Raw genomic sequence first — 15,398 nt, 5'->3', positions numbered from 1 at the left:
GTGACATTATAGTTGACGAGGGTCAAATGCATCATTTGTTTAACTGCATACCAAACCCAAGCCCAAAAGATACAAAGGACAGAAAATTTAGTTACTACTCTGGATATGAAAATGCCAGACATAACCTGGTAATTTCATATCATAAATCTCACAGATATTCTGGTATGTGATGTTGCAATAGCATTTATTTAAGATTACATTTAATATTAAAATTGATTTAAGCTTGTCTAACCAGTAATACAATATGTGCCTGACTCATTATTAGGGTGCATTTCATTTTCCCATAGCTGTATTTTTATTTATTATCAGTTCTCTTTTGAATGCTAGTTGAGATTAAACTGACTGTGAATCTGTAATTACAAACAATTGTTGCATCACTTAAATATGGAAGCAGTAAACTTATTTATATCATTAGGTATTTATGTGATTTCAAGATCAAATACTTATCCTGGATCTTCGGATTGGGCAGGCTACTGTTCAAGAGCTAAAGCTGTTAGTTTTTCTAGGTCACAGTCCAAAAGCAGGTCTTTGCAATCTACTAGATCTACATATACAAATGATGAAGCACCTTCTAAAAGAACTTCTCAAAGTGTGGGTAAAAAAAAGAATGCTGACCTTCAGTATAGCTGAAGTGAACTATTTTTATGGAATTCTTTAGGCAATGATTCATGGATATGACAGTCTAACATATAAAAAAGCAAAATGATTTTCAGACCTTACATGACTTCTAAAAGGCCCTTGAGTGAAAACTGTTTCACTGAGATTTGAAATGACACAGGTGCTCTTAGCAGAGATTGCAATAATCAAAGCCCCTGCAGTGTTTTTTATCTGTTGACGTCAAGGTAGTTAGACAGTAAAGTCCGTAGGTAGGGAAAATTCTATACAGATGTGGAAGTCAGCTATAAAACTAGATAATTTTTTCTTGGAAACAGGAAAGCTTAAAGAGGTTTAACCCTTATGATTCAAGTCACGTTGCTGATATGAAAAAATTAAGTAATTGCAAGTGTAGTCAGTATTTTGGAGGGGGCAGCAATTTTTTAACATCAAAAGCACTAACATTAAACCAAGCAAAGATATTGGTGGAGGATACTGGGGTGGAGGCAAGTCCTTCACAAAAAAACCAGCTTGCAGTGATTCACTGTGCCACATTAGGCAGAAGTATAGTTCTCTAGTTGTTGTATAGTTCTATAGTGTGTTGTCCTAGAAGAAAATGCCTGTTATTTCTAAAATATTAAGTGCTATGATTCTGCAAGCTGGCAGCACCAAAGGGCTGAATTGCTCTAATGGATGATTACCTTTCCTCCCACAATTCTTCAAGCAGAATGGACGGCAGTTTCAAATTGAATATATATTTTCCATCTGCTGAATAGTTGTTTTTGTTCGTGCTGTTTGAGGTTAACTGTGCACGTACTAATCAAACCCACTACTTCCTTTCTCGTAAAACCAAAACAAAGCTTCATATTACTTTCAGGTACAGCATCTTGGATCAAAGCTATATATACACACTGGCTCTGTGTGGGTTCAAACATTTCGAAGATTCAGTATCCTGAAAGGTGTCATCTCTTTTCCAGTCCTGAGAGTTCCAGTTTGTCTTACCGTCTCAAGGCATCAGATACCTTCAGCCCCTCCAGCATCTGTCCCAGCACGGGAATGCTCTCAATATTGGTCATCGTGGGCTTTCTCTGCACAGCCACTGCCAGTGCTGAAGGTGGGTAGATGAAGGAGGCAAGGTATCCGGGGGTGTCTGCCTTTTTTCAGTTTCACATCTTTGCAGATGATGGATTTGGTACAACAGGGAGAGGGAGGTGACACAAGACTGGATGGAAGCAAGGTCCTGGGGCACTGCAAGGTATCTGGAAAACCACACACAGACTTTAGAGCAGTACCATCTGCGGGGACACTGGGCAGGATTCAGAGTACCTCAAGAAGGAAGACAGATTTTGACAAACCAGGCCCTGCAAGTGAAGTTATGGCAGCTGATAACATGGGTATAGAGGTTTGAATGGATGGAAAAATTTTATTCTCGTCTCAAATTCTTGCACTGCAGAATTGAAGAAGATAAGCCCTGCCCCATTATGGACTGATACAAAATGACATTGAACAAATAACACTGAGTCTTCACAGCTTATTAAAGCAAAAGTCAGAGCCTTCTCATTGTGTAGCAGGATAGAGCATAGAAGTTGTAGAAAACTGTCAGTGGGGATGTACATGATACACTAATTTAAGATTTGTAATGATTTTTTTACAGTATGTTTATCAGGCTTTGCTGTGTGTTGCTATATTGTGGCTTGGAAATAGTTGGTTAAAAAAAAGGAGAAAAAAGGTCAGAAACAAAAATTTGCAAACAGGTTTTCCATTCTGTTTTACTGTAACCCTTATGGTTCTGTTCCATGTTCCATAAAGGTTGTCAACCTTTCTGTTTCTAAATGTGAACATGCTTATTTCTACTAGGCAGAAATTGTGGTTTAAATGCCTGATTTTAAAATTCAAATTTCAGTCTTACCATCTGAAGTCTATTTTTTCTCCGTTTTCTTATATATATTAAAAAATTTGTTGAGGGAAACCGAAGCATGCAGGTCATTCATTGCTCCAGTGAGTGGGTCAAACAACCTATTATTTAAGTAGCAAGTAATTGCTGAGATTCATAATATAATTTTTAGTAATCAAAGTATTTCTTGAGCTTTTTAAAGAATATAGAATATTAAGTGCAATGCTAATGTGAATTGTGGTCTTGGAGTCCTTTTTTTGAAAGCAGTATTTCTAGGAAGTACCCACGGATAATAGGAGGTGGTAGGACTCCCTTCCTACCATGCAGGTTTCAAGGAAATGACTGCAGATCATTTCTTGACAGTTCACTTACCATCATGCTCTTTACTTCCTTATAGTAATGGAAGTGACTCAGCCAGCAACGGTGCTGGCCAACAGGCAAGGAGTTGCCAGCTTGGTGTGTAAATACAAACACATCGGGAACGCAAAGGAAATTCGAGTGACGCTGCTCAAACAGACGGGGGACGGGTTCACTGAAATTTGTGCTTCAACCTACACCTCGGAGTTGAAAACATTCCGTGTGGAAGCGGTCATTCAGTGCCGTGTCAGCCCTGGCCGAAACAATGTGACCCTCACCCTCGCTGGCCTGCAGGCCAATGACACCGGTCTGTACGTCTGCAAGATGGAGCGGATGTACCCCCCTCCCTATTTCACAAACATGGGAAATGGGACACATCTCTATGTCATTGGTAAGCCACAGCTTTACAGTACAGTGATATTTCCAAGTTAAGGGAGTTGCTATTATGTCTCAAAGGTCTTTGGAGTTCTGTTTGCAAGAAGTGAGGGCGAATACTGGTTTGAGCTCTGAAAATCATGATTAGCTCTTATTCCTTTCATGCCTATCTCCACACACCTAAAGCAAGCGTAGTCAGAGTCATGCAATCTATTTAGCAACTTAGGGATGTTTGATAGCATAAGCAACACCATGTATGTCTGGACAGTTAGATACAGAAGTAAAGAAATAGCAGAGTATGTTCTTCTACAGATAAAGCCTATTTTTACTGGAGGGAGTGGGCAGGGACTCAGAGGTCAGTCCTGGTAGTATCCTGGAATAGCACATGCTAGAGAAAAACAGAGTGGAGGCTGATTTACTGACTATAGGGCCATCCTTAGGAGGCTCACGTGTGACATGACTTGTGTGATATCCTATGTTTTAGATCCAGAACCTTGTCCAGACACTGCCATATATCTCTGGGTATTAGGAGCTACTGCCTCAGGATTTTTTCTTTACAGTATCATCACCTCAGCTGTTCTTGTGGGCAAAGCGGTAAGTGCCATCAATTCAGCCCCACTCTGCTAATAATACCCTTTGTGTGATGAGGACAAGGAGAAAGAAAGGAGAACACCATGAACAAATGCACTGGGATGCTCCATTTTACTAGTGCAACGCTATTACAATACTGTAAGATAAGAGAACTTGCTGGAGCTGCCACTTATATTTGTTTATGGCTCATTTGTGTTGCCAGAGTACTAGAAAGCAGTCAGCTTTCATCAGCTGGACTGAGCCTGGCTTAGATTTGGATGCTTAAAATGGGTCAGAGTCCTGGACACTTCAGGGATCAAAGGCAACAGTCTTCACATGTACTCTGATTTCTTAACTGATTAACACAAAATCCCAGGATTTCATTTTTTCCTTTTCTCACTATTCACCTCTGTGCAAAGCAAATTTAAAGAGGCTTCTCCTTGGATAGGGGGGAATCTAACTGAAAGAATTTTTAACTTCACAACTAGAAATCTCTGCACAAAGGCATGCAAAATGTAAGCCTGTGTTGCCTCTTTCCATGGGAGTCTACAGTACTCACAGAAATGAACCTGATGGCAAAGCTTAAAACCAAACAGTACCTCTGTCCCATATTTTTCAATTAGCCCTTGTCCCTAGAGACTAAATTAAGCTGTTTGGTGTGAACACTCCTAGTTTTGCAGCAACACTGAACTCTGAAGCAGGAGTACCTTCAGAGGGCTAAATGAATGGCAGAACTCTTTAATATATATATATGTATATCTAAATAGCTTCTGTACCTCCTGATCCTCCCTCAAATGATCTCAACAGATCTCCTATAAAGAGGTATGTCAGAGAAAGGTGTCTAGAACACCTTCTACTCAGAAAGGCAGAACATCCATCAGTTTTCTCTAAAATGTGCTGGTCAATGATTATGGCATTATCAGTTGTTTATTTTATTGTCTTCCCATATTTTACAGATAAAGAGAAGACGATGTCTTACTACTGGAGTCTATGTGAAAATGCCTTCCGAAAAGCTAGAGAAAAAAGTGATTCCATTCCACATCACTGGTAACTGTAACAAGGAAGGAGAGAAACCATTTCCTAGCTGGGATGGAGAGTTTGCTAATTCACTTCAGTTAAAGAAATAAAATTAATTGTCTTATTACAAAGGTGTATGGGAAGGAGAGAGAATATTCCCTGTAATGTCAATGGTTTGGAGGAGAATAATTAGCATATGCATTAGTATTTGAAGATTAACCCTGTCACATAAAAATGGCTACATCAGGCCATTGAATCTTTGAGACATATTGTACCAATATGTAGTATATATACATATGTGTGTATATATATATATATATATATATATATATATATATAGCATTAAGAGCTACTGCTGTTCCAGTTTAGCATCTTACTGTCACATTTCACCATGTCTACTGATCAACTGAAATCCAAACACTATTATGACAGAGGCTTGTGTGTCATTGCAAGGCTGATCCCACAGGTCTGGGGGGCAGAGGCAGAAGAGCACACTAATGTACAAAGGAATGTTGACTTGTTTCCCTGCATTGATATTTATTGGTTCCATTTCTGGCGTTAGTGCTCTGCACTCCACAGAGACATCACCATAGGGTGGCACTGATGACACTGCTGCTCTAAAAGCCTGATCTTAGCTCCCTTCACTGGGACTGTGTCCCAGCAGTGCCGTGCTGGAGCTGACACTGGTGATATCTAAGCCAGCGCTGACAGTTTGGTTGGAAAGGAGGCTCCAGCAGGAACCCTCTTACGCTGTGCTGGGAGGATGTTACAGCTCTGCTGGGGCCTTGTGTTTTACAAATGCTAAATTAGCATCTATCCAAAAGGCAGATGTATGTTGCTGTGTTTAACTGACTATTTTCCATGAAAATATTGACAGTGTATAATCTTGTTTATTAGTTATGTACCAGTCAATAAAAACCTTGAAGCTTTGCCCAAATTCAAGTTCATTTCCTATTCACTGTTCTCAGAAGAAACAGGAAGTGGCTACATGTTAGAAAGCAGTGAAGACAACATGAACCCTTCCCCTCTGACCCTGTGTTTTGCCCTTCAGAAACAGCCTGTGTGCTCACGCCAACGCTTACGTTCTCAGCTCCCCTCCTCGCCGGCCACCATTACAGTCTGACAGTTCTTCTGTCTAGAGCTGCTGTGATGCTGCTCAGAGACACTGCCAATCACTTTTTCACTTCCAGCAAAGTTACTTACTTGCAGAAGGTAGCTGTAACAACTTTGATAGCATGTCCTGTACATGTTCAAACAAAAAACTCGTCCTAGTTTCAAATCCTGTTTTCTTTGCACAACTTCAACACTCTCACTCAGTAAATGCTAGTCAACACACAAAGCTGCTGGAGATTAAAGCTATTTCAGCATTCTCAGGTACTACCTACTACTTTGACTCTTTGCTATCAAAATTTCACCTTGCAACTCAAAGATCTGGCAGCATGTGTCTCTGGTTCACAGCTGTGAATTTATCTTCTGGGCTACACAGATGTGAAGTCAAACCCCACAGCCCTTTATTCCATGTTGCTGCAGTTGCAGCAGTTCCCAGTACACCAAATCTCATAGCTCTTTTAGTTAGCTTTTGCCCTCTTGCCCATTCTTCTGGTGCAAAGAAATATTCCCATTCTCAGTTTGCTAATGTTTGCAGGTTCTAACTGCTCTTTGTTGATATACAATTGTACTGCATCAAGTAAAAGTAGCATCTGATGACATATCCTTTTTCTGAAGGTGTTTTTAGTATTCGGACATCTGTCTGGGATTTTTCCCCTAATTTTTCACTACTTGGTGTTTTGGGGATAAGAAATGGTCAAAGATCACATCTGGTGTCACTGCAAAATGACTAAATTTCTGCCCATCAAGTGTAGCCTTATCAGAGAAATACGTTCCCTGATTCTATGATGAAAAATAGATTTGTTCCACACATCCACTTGTACAAGCTGTACCAAGCATGAATAATCATACAGGGCAATTTTTTCCACCATAGTAAGTAGTAGTTCAGACATCCTGTGAATCATGTGTCTGACTCCTAATCAGGAATCAATTGTTTCTTCTTTTTCCTTTCCTTGACAATTCCTATATACTGGGACCAAGAACTTACTTTTCTTAAGCAATCTAAAAGCAGCTCAGGTAAATTATTCCTCAAGTTTAGCCCTCCTGGGTGAAGAGATGCTTTAGACCTGTATCCACAACTTCACGACCTCTGGCCACAGCTGGCTGTGAATCTGTGTCACCATAGAACATTCCACTGTGGACATTCCAACTCACCTCCATTTCTGGCAGTTAGGTTGACCATAATTAGGCCTTCTGCATCTACCTGGACTATTTCCTCTCAGCACATGAGCATTTCCTTGGGACATTCAGCCTGTAATGACCAGCACAGAATTCTGCCATAAATTAGCAGCAGGTTGCTAAAATAGCTGAGTAGTGAAGGTTATGGGAGAGCAGAGCAGAAACGATCATCTCACGCATGGAAATAGCAATATTTTGTGTTTGCTCCCACACTTAAGTAATTCTTGGTATGATGTTTATTAATTATCCTATTAGAAATTATTTTACCCAAAATATCTGGCTGTTATGAACTTCTCTTAATTCTCAGTAGTTACTTTTTCATACCTTCTTTTACTTCTGCAGTGCTTAATTTTCTCTGGCTTTCCTTACCAATGTAGCAGCCTTTCCTGAGCTAAATGCTACATGAGTATGCTTTTTCATGTTTTGTTCTAAGCCAGATTCCCCTTTTGAATTTTCTGGCAGGGTAATAGGTGCACTCAAATCAGCAGATACAGTGATACAGCGAAGACCAAAGTGAGATTTCAGTTCAGATTTTACTGACAATGATATTCTCATAATTTATATCTGGCACCACAGAGAGGAGTGGAGACTAAACGCCTGCAGAGATGGCATTTATACCTATCTCCATATGGTCCATATAGCAGCTAGTTCTGATGAGTGCAGAGACCAGACCTCAGGGAATTTCCATTGTCCTGTGCTGCCCTCCAGAACCTTGAGGTCTGTGCTTTTCCCTGATACTTGGAGAGTGCCTTTACATGATCAGCACTCCAAAAAATTTTACCCATACAAGTCAACTATAGTGTTCTGTCAGATCACAGCAGTACCAAAATGAAAGATGCAAACTCTAAGTCACTGTACAACCCAGAAAATGCAATAAAGAGGAAATTGTGCTGCTTTCTGGGAAGAATGGAAAAAGCAAAGGCAAAAGGATTTGGTCTCAGAACTCTGCTCATTAGAATGGAGAGCTTAAAAACATAACTGAGTATGTTACCTGGACAGGCAAATTATGAGGCCATACTGCTTGGTGAGGTTCAGGAAGAGTCTCTTCTGATGTTCTCTTCACCCAGTCAGGAGATCTGGCAACCTGTTTGTGAAACAGAGATGGTGAGTTTCTGGCTGCACTAGAGGGCATTCACAGGGGCACTTGTCTGCATTAAAGGGTAGGAATGTGTGTGAGGGGCTGAGGAGATTTGGAGGCAAAGTACATCGGAAGGTAAGACACGACTGGCTTCTTCCTTTCAATAGACAAAAGTTGGGGATGTAATGGGGAGTGAGTTCTGAAAAATGAACCAGAAAATGCACCAGTTTTCCCTGGGATGGGAAGAGTCTGAACTATGACTAAATAGCTTTGCCTGTAGGAGAGGCATAAACAGGGATCAGATGACATATCCAAGAGTTGTAACATGAAATCCAAACCAAAGCAGGCTGGTGTATAGCAGATGGATTTATGCATTACAAAAACCAATCTACTCTTGTCATTTGCAAACTGTATGTTTGCTTGATCATGTGAAAGGTACTTTGAGATAGCTTCTATCATAGATAGGCTGTGAGGCCTCTGCACTCCCTGGAAGGTTAATGTATATTTCGAATGCAGGTTTATGGCTGGGAGGGAGGTGCGGGGTAGAGGTGAAATTCAGAAAATTTTTGAGCTGCAAAGAATGAGAAAATAATTAGAAATACACAGCACCACACTCTGCTGATCCTGCAGATTCCTGAGCATCACTTGGGCACTTCTACACACAGACAGTCAGCACTTACATGACTTTGTTATCATTTTTGGTGAATGTTTTTGTGACTGATAAGAGAACAGTCTTATTTGAGGGCACTTTTATATTCTATAGAAAAAAGGAGTGGTGAGGAACTGTGGTATGTTTGAGCAAATAACAGTTACTGATAAAAGACCTTAGAAACCAGGGGTGGGGTGGGGAGCAGTGTAAAAATTGTCACTGAAGCCATTTCAAGTTTTTGTTGTTTACTAGAGGGACAGAGCAAGGAAGAGTTCAAGTAAGAGACAAAACTTCATTGGGAATCATTAGTAATTGCAGCTGAGGTGATGTGGCAGATGCCTCCATGACGTAAGAGATTATTAACTAGTCAAAATTTCACTATTCTTTTCTTTTTCAATTTTTCAAATGTAGTTTTCCTTCTATTTCCATAGTGAGCTGTCTTAACCACAGTCATGTCTATATTTTAATGAACATTTTTTAGTGGTAATGAAGTTACAGTTGATCAAGAAGTTCTCTGTTTCTTCATTGGTGGTTTTTCTTCTTCGTTTTTTTTCTGACTTCTGTTTGAACTGCTTCATTAAGCAAAATGCAAGACCTTGTTTTTAAGGAAAATGGAATATCTCACACAATTATATGATTCCATTAGGCGGTACTTTTAGATGACCACCTCCTGTAAAGGGATATGTGACGCAATCGGGAAACATGAAACACTAGGTAACATTTGGCTGGACTATGCCGAGTTCTGGGTGGGCTTTATCCACATTCATGCTCTTCCCTGTGATGCAGCAACTTGTGTTGAAAGCTGGAACAAGCACCAGGGTGCTTTGTTCTTCCTAGACAGGATCAGTGCCTAGGATGTGGGTTTTCCATAGGAAATGAACATTAATGTTTGGACCAAGATTGCCATTGACATAAAAAATGTAGGATCATTGGTTTTATATGAATAAAAACACCTACACTGAGCAAATATTCCATGTTTCCTTCAAACTAGAAACTGAGTAACCAGACCCCAAAGACTCGTAGAGTTCAGTATAGACAGGCAATAAATAAATCCTGCTCTACATTAAATGTGTTGTTGTTAATATACTACACCTTAGTCCTGCTTTTAGAGTTTCTTCTTGGGGATTTGTAGCTTCCTTGAACTAGTGATGAAAGGGGCCAGCAGAAGCACTGCTTATTTTTGTGCAAACTAGAAAGTCTTCCCTCTGCAAACTAGAAAGTGTGAGGGATTGGTACGTACTACCTTCCACAGCACTTAGTGCTGGGCACTTGCAGCATCATCAACTATAAGAAATATCTCAACCTCCTTCCTCCCTGTGAAAATTCTTTTTGGAAGTTGGACTCTGTTGGCCTTCAGCTGAACTCCACAGACCTCTCTCCATGTGCTGGTACGTGAGGAAAGCTGAGGTGTTTGAAGTTCTGCAGAAACTCTGATAAGACTTCTTTTCATCTTGTATGCTTTCAGAGTTGGCCTTTTTACCTGCTAGACAGAGCTGCTAGCTCTTGCTATTGTCATCTTTCTACTTTGTTTGAACTCAAACAAATACAATAAATTGGTGATTAAAAACAGGCCTTCTCCTGTGTTACAAAAGGTGTTAGGCAGAATTATAGTCTAATTGATTTGCATCATGCAGATTAAAAACGTAGATGCAATGAGCTGGATAAAAATTGTAAAAATACTTGGAGGGGGAAACAAGAACCAAAAATAATGCACATTTGAAACTGTCACAAAGCGTGGTGCCTTAGCAGTACTTAATCTAGACCAGAAAGCAAAACAGTTCATTTCTTTGTAAGTTATCAAATCCTTCTGGTAAGTGACACTCTGGAAACATTCAACAGCTTCATAACTGGCTGACTTAATGTTTTACATGCAGGAAAGATGGCTAGAACAGCAATAATCAGCAGAATAAGTTGGTTTCATAGCTGAGCTTTGTTGAGGTGTTATATCGTGTGGGTAGCATTTATAAAAGCTTTCTCACTTTTAATTCTGTAGCAAAGATGACTGTCTGCTTCACAAATTAATAATATTTTCCTTTCTCTTACAATGTCAAACTAATTCATTATATCATACTTTATTATATGACTAGACTATTGGTCTAGTCTTCTTTTTATAGTACTCTCTTACTAAGATGAAACATCTTAAGTTCTTTTTTCTCTTCATCTCTCTGCAATAATGTAATATCATTAAAATATTTTCTCCAATAGGTTCCAAACTTATGTTATTCCTCCTCCCATACATAAGCCACAGGCACATATGGTGTAAAAATTCCTCACATTAATGTAAATCACTTATACTGTAATTTTCAGATTAACTTTCATTATTGTTTCTCATGTTTTTACTTCATATTTTATGACTTTCATATATTGCATTAAATACAGCAATTGCCCTACTATCACTGATCACAAGGAAGGTGTTGTTCTTTCATGGGAGTGGACAAAGACACTTCACTCTCACATTTCAGATGCCTCAGTTGGAAATACACCTTATGCGTTTGCTTTCCGGTTCCTGGAAGGAGGGCAGGCACGATGCTGACTGTGCACGTGTGTTTGTCAACACTGGGTGCTCCACAGGACCTGACTGCTCGTGTCTCATCCAACAAATACGGGAAATAGTTTGAAGGCAATATGGGCTATGTCTTGTTCAGTTGGTGGATGACACGCAGGGGAGGGTAACAACCTGCACAGCACCTGAATGGAAGTCAGGTGGCAAATTTATAACAAAAAACCCCCTTTTTGTCAAACATAAAATTATTTTTGTCTCAACTTCCTAGTTTGTTAAAATTTCAAATTTTCAGTTTAGGAGTGAATTTAAAACTATTTATTCTCATAAATCTAGTCTTTGCAAAAGAACAGAAGTAATGGATGTGAGTGTCAAACCTGCAAAGAAAAAAGATAATGAACCTTTAATATCACAAAATCCAGATGAGCCCAAATGTAGCAAAAACTATTGTTTTGATCTTCCTTTCTCACCTTACAATAAAACCAGAAGTGTTCTGTGTTATTTGTGACACTTCAGAGGCTAATGAAGATCCAATTATTTTTCAATAACTAGTCAGCCTTTTTGTTTTTCTGGTTATGCTATAGGTAGTTACTATTATGTGATTCAAGTTAAGTTAATTATTATGACAAAGAGACCTGTCAGTTGCACCTATCTGGGTCTTTCCGACTTCCTTTTAACTTAATCCCTTCCTTACTTTATTAATTTAATTGTAATGGAGGCCAGTTTATGGAACAAAAGCACTGACACTTGTAGCTAACTAATCAGACTCGCACGAAGAGCTTATTCAAGTGGCTTGTCATGTGATTTTAAGTCACAAAAACTTACTCATCATGTCATAGTAGCAATAGTGTAAAGTTTAGTGATATGTTTAGGTGTTGCAGAAAGCTGTCCCAGCCACAGAACTGGAAGAGAAGAAGCTGGAAATAGCTTATTGCATGTGAAACAAGTAGTGTGGGAAAGTAGACTTGGGATTTAAATCTGTTAAACATATATAAGGAAATATAGTAATATAAAAACATGCATATGAAATATGCATTGCTCTATATTGAGCATGCCTGAAGGCTTTCCATGCTACCTAAACCCATTCATTATTATAATAAAAAACTCTTAACAAAACCTGGCACTTACTCAGTAATATGTTGTCTTGACTTTGTTCTGAGATAAAACCTATAAATTAGCAGAAAATTGAAGTGTTGCCAGTTTCTGTCTTGTTGCTAGAAAATATTTCCATTTTTTGCTGAAGTGCTGTTTTCAGTTCTTCCAGTACGAAACTGATGCAATGATGATATGTGATTACCAGAGATACCACATCACTTTTGTAATAAAGTGGTTAAAAAGAATACCCCAGCAAAATCTCAAATCAAGAGATTTTACAAGCTATGCAGAGTTCATTTAGTTCCTGGACTAATTTGTTCACTTGGGTAAGTACAAGTACAAGGCTCACACTTTCCAGTGGTGGGTGAATTGATCCAATTAGTCACCTTCACTTAACTAGAATTGTCCAGAAATTTCCTACAGAGAACACTCATTTATTTAAAAAGCCTCTGTACATGTGTGCACATGCATGAATGCAGCAATTAAACCATGTTTGACAAAACGTTCTTTGGGTCAAAGTAACATTTTGTGTTTGGTGACAGAGCCACGTGCCCGAAGGCTGTGGTACTCAGCTGGGAAGGGAGACAACAGATGGCTGCTGCCCAATCCCATCCGAGGCAGGAGCTTGCCTAGATCACTGACTATCCTAATCCTCTGCACTTTCAGTGGAAACCTTTGAAGGCTGGCAGGCCTTCCTGATTCCTACTGAAAAATCTGTGAAAGATGGCAATTTTGCACTGATAAAGATAGAGAAATTCTTATCTTGAAACTTTACAAGTCTAATACCAAACATTGTACTGATTTATTTGTTTGTTGCATTAAAGGTCTTGGAGATTGCAGAAGAGGATGTGCTATTACCAACACTGTCCTGTTACAGCATGGATCAGCAGCAGATTTAGTAATGAGTCCATGAGTCCTTGTCTCGCAACAGAACTAGGAATCACTGCTTTCAACAATTTTCAGATACTTAAACATCCTTTACTCAGTAAATTTTTATGACAGAAGGAACAGGTTGTATAAGGTTCGAAAACAATAAGTATCATTGTTTCATATGCAAGAAAGATCTCTGACATGAAAAACTCATCTGTAACTCTTATCAACAATTTAGGTGCTGCCACCTACCAAGGATTAGGCTTTTGAATCCACCTCCAGCTGGAGTTTGAATTGTGCTGGTAATACTGTGTTTAATTTTTCTTTTCCTTTTCCAAGTCACACACATACTGCAGTCATGCTTCTTTTTTGTACTATGTGTAGGTATTTAAGCATCAGATATCATAGCTCATCTTTTTGAAACTGGCAAACTACACAGCCCTTGGCTCTGAGCCCTGCTGCACTCACTGTTACCTCGCTGGCTGCGGGAACACCCAAAGACACCCAGTTCTGCAACAGAACAACACAGTAGCAATAGGTCTTTATTTTATATGTGGTAATATTATTATTCACAGTGATCAGAAAGAGTACAACAGAAATGAGTACTAATAAAATAGTGCCTGCTTTACAGTGTCTGCAGGCATCATTCAAGACCAGAGAGAAGAAAAAAAGATAGGAATGATGCTAAAAGACACAGCAGCAGCTGTCCACTTACCAAGAATGACCAAGAGCAGATGTCAGGGAAGAGTATAAAAATCAAGGAAAGTATGCTATGAAACTTCAGGAGCTTCAGAGGGTGGTGTCTTTCTATTTCACAGCCTCAAGAGATTTCTCTTCCATGGATTTTTCCTGTCACTTTTTTGAAACCCTGTGGACTTTGAGTTCAGATAAACAAGGATGATCAGCTGTTCTGTATTACAGAAGAAATGGAAGAACTCAAAACAACACAAACAGCCTTGAAAACAATGGAAAAACCTAGACAGACCAAAGGGGATATCTGGGGTAGTTTTCAAAGTTTGGAAACAATTAAATGTTTCTTTTCATAGCGGAAAACTAGTTATGTTTCCATGTCAACTAGAACAATGTGTAGCTGTACGATATAAAGCTAATGATAAAATCATCACTTGCTCCTCTGCAAACCACCAGTGTAAATGACCTAGTTACGAAAATGTAACTAGAAGGAAAGATGCAAATGGCCAAATTAATTTTTCCCCCTTCAACTATTTTTTTTCTTCAAGCAAAAGAAGCACCAAAACAGCCCATCATGCAAACACTACTGAGCTTTCACTGATGTCACTAAGAACACAGCGTAACCACAGCAACCCAATGAGAAGTAGCTTGGCGTGACTGGCTTATTTTTTTTTTCTTACCTAGCACAGAAGGAAAAAAACTCAATGGCCCACAGAGGTACATGCTTAAATCTATATAACATGAATCAATGATCTGCTAACTACAATACCCTATATTGTTGGCTGCATGTGCAGCAAGACACCCAACATAAGGAGCACGTGTACCCTCACCACCATACTGTAATCATCAACAAAACAAACAGTGCTGAAAAATGCCTGGATCACAAGACACACCCCCTAACATCAGGGGCAGAGCTAAGTCTTAAAAAACATCCGGGATAACCAACAGGAATATAATCACATCCAGCAGCACCTCTGAAGAGTTACCTGAGGACCACTTTTGTCTAAGGGAGGCTAGTTCAGCTAACAAAAACAAGCATCAGCTGTGCTGACCTCTGTGGTATGGTACTGAGCACAATTTCAGTGCTGATGGCTTCACAAGGGCCATGCCTTGCCTCTGCTGCTGAGTACAGCAGGCAGACAAAGGATAAAGAATCCGAGCAACCAACAGGGCAAGCAACAAGAAGATTTAAAGAGAGATAGGACATATGCATGTGATTTTTCAGTGGTCACCTGAAACAGCAGAATAAGTAGTTGATCTGTAAACAGATCTACTGAGAGAAAACTGAGATTTACCACGCCATGTTTTCCAGGGCTATCTGATGAGACATAGTTCCATTCCTGGCCTGGCAGCAAACCAAGGCAGCTTCCAGCCAGAAGGGGATTCCTGAGCAATTCTGAAGTTAGGCTAGGGAACAGTGCTA

The 15,398-nt window shown here is 39.5% G+C and overlaps 2 protein-coding genes across 4 annotated transcripts in view; one reads left to right on the top strand and one right to left on the bottom strand.

Moving 5' to 3' along the window:
- Positions 1-15,398, bottom strand: part of RAPH1 (Ras association (RalGDS/AF-6) and pleckstrin homology domains 1) — a 197,532-nt gene that overhangs the window by 180,003 nt on the left and 2,131 nt on the right. For 2 of the 3 annotated variants that reach the window (XM_027678366.1, XM_027678365.1), the window contains exons 2-5: positions 14,001-14,160; positions 11,722-11,790; positions 8,085-8,177; positions 7,070-7,166 (exon numbers count right to left, since the gene is read on the bottom strand). In XM_027678366.1, coding sequence (XP_027534167.1) covers positions 7,070-7,075 — 6 coding nt within the window. In that variant the 5' untranslated portion in view covers positions 7,076-7,166; positions 8,085-8,177; positions 11,722-11,790; positions 14,001-14,160. The remainder of the gene's footprint in view (positions 1-7,069; positions 7,167-8,084; positions 8,178-11,721; positions 11,791-14,000; positions 14,161-15,398) is intronic. The other variant, XM_027678367.1, reaches the window with a different exon arrangement.
- CTLA4 (cytotoxic T-lymphocyte associated protein 4) lies at positions 1,530-5,744 on the top strand. Its single transcript, XM_027678387.1, has 4 exons — positions 1,530-1,708; positions 2,886-3,236; positions 3,705-3,814; positions 4,747-5,744. Exons 1-4 carry the CDS (start codon positions 1,651-1,653, stop codon positions 4,915-4,917), a joined length of 690 nt encoding a protein of 229 aa, XP_027534188.1. The 5' UTR covers positions 1,530-1,650; the 3' UTR covers positions 4,918-5,744.

Source organism: Neopelma chrysocephalum, unplaced genomic scaffold (genome assembly GCF_003984885.1).
Source record: "Neopelma chrysocephalum unplaced genomic scaffold, ASM398488v2 Primary Assembly neopelma1_44, whole genome shotgun sequence".
Taxonomy (NCBI): domain Eukaryota; kingdom Metazoa; phylum Chordata; class Aves; order Passeriformes; family Pipridae; genus Neopelma; species Neopelma chrysocephalum.
The sequence above is the reverse complement of the archived record's forward strand: the minus strand, read 5'-3'. Positions and strand labels throughout refer to the sequence as shown.

Bases quoted from the DNA above. Each gene is read 5' to 3' on its own strand.
- CTLA4 (XM_027678387.1), top strand. From the start codon at position 1,651: ATGCTCTCAATATTGGTCATCGTGGGCTTTCTCTGCACAGCCACTGCC. The intron at 1,709-2,885 runs GTGGGTAGATGA...ACTTCCTTATAG, and splicing joins AGCCACTGCCAGTGCTGAAG to TAATGGAAGTGACTCAGCCA. The intron at 3,237-3,704 runs GTAAGCCACAGC...CCTATGTTTTAG, and splicing joins GACACATCTCTATGTCATTG to ATCCAGAACCTTGTCCAGAC.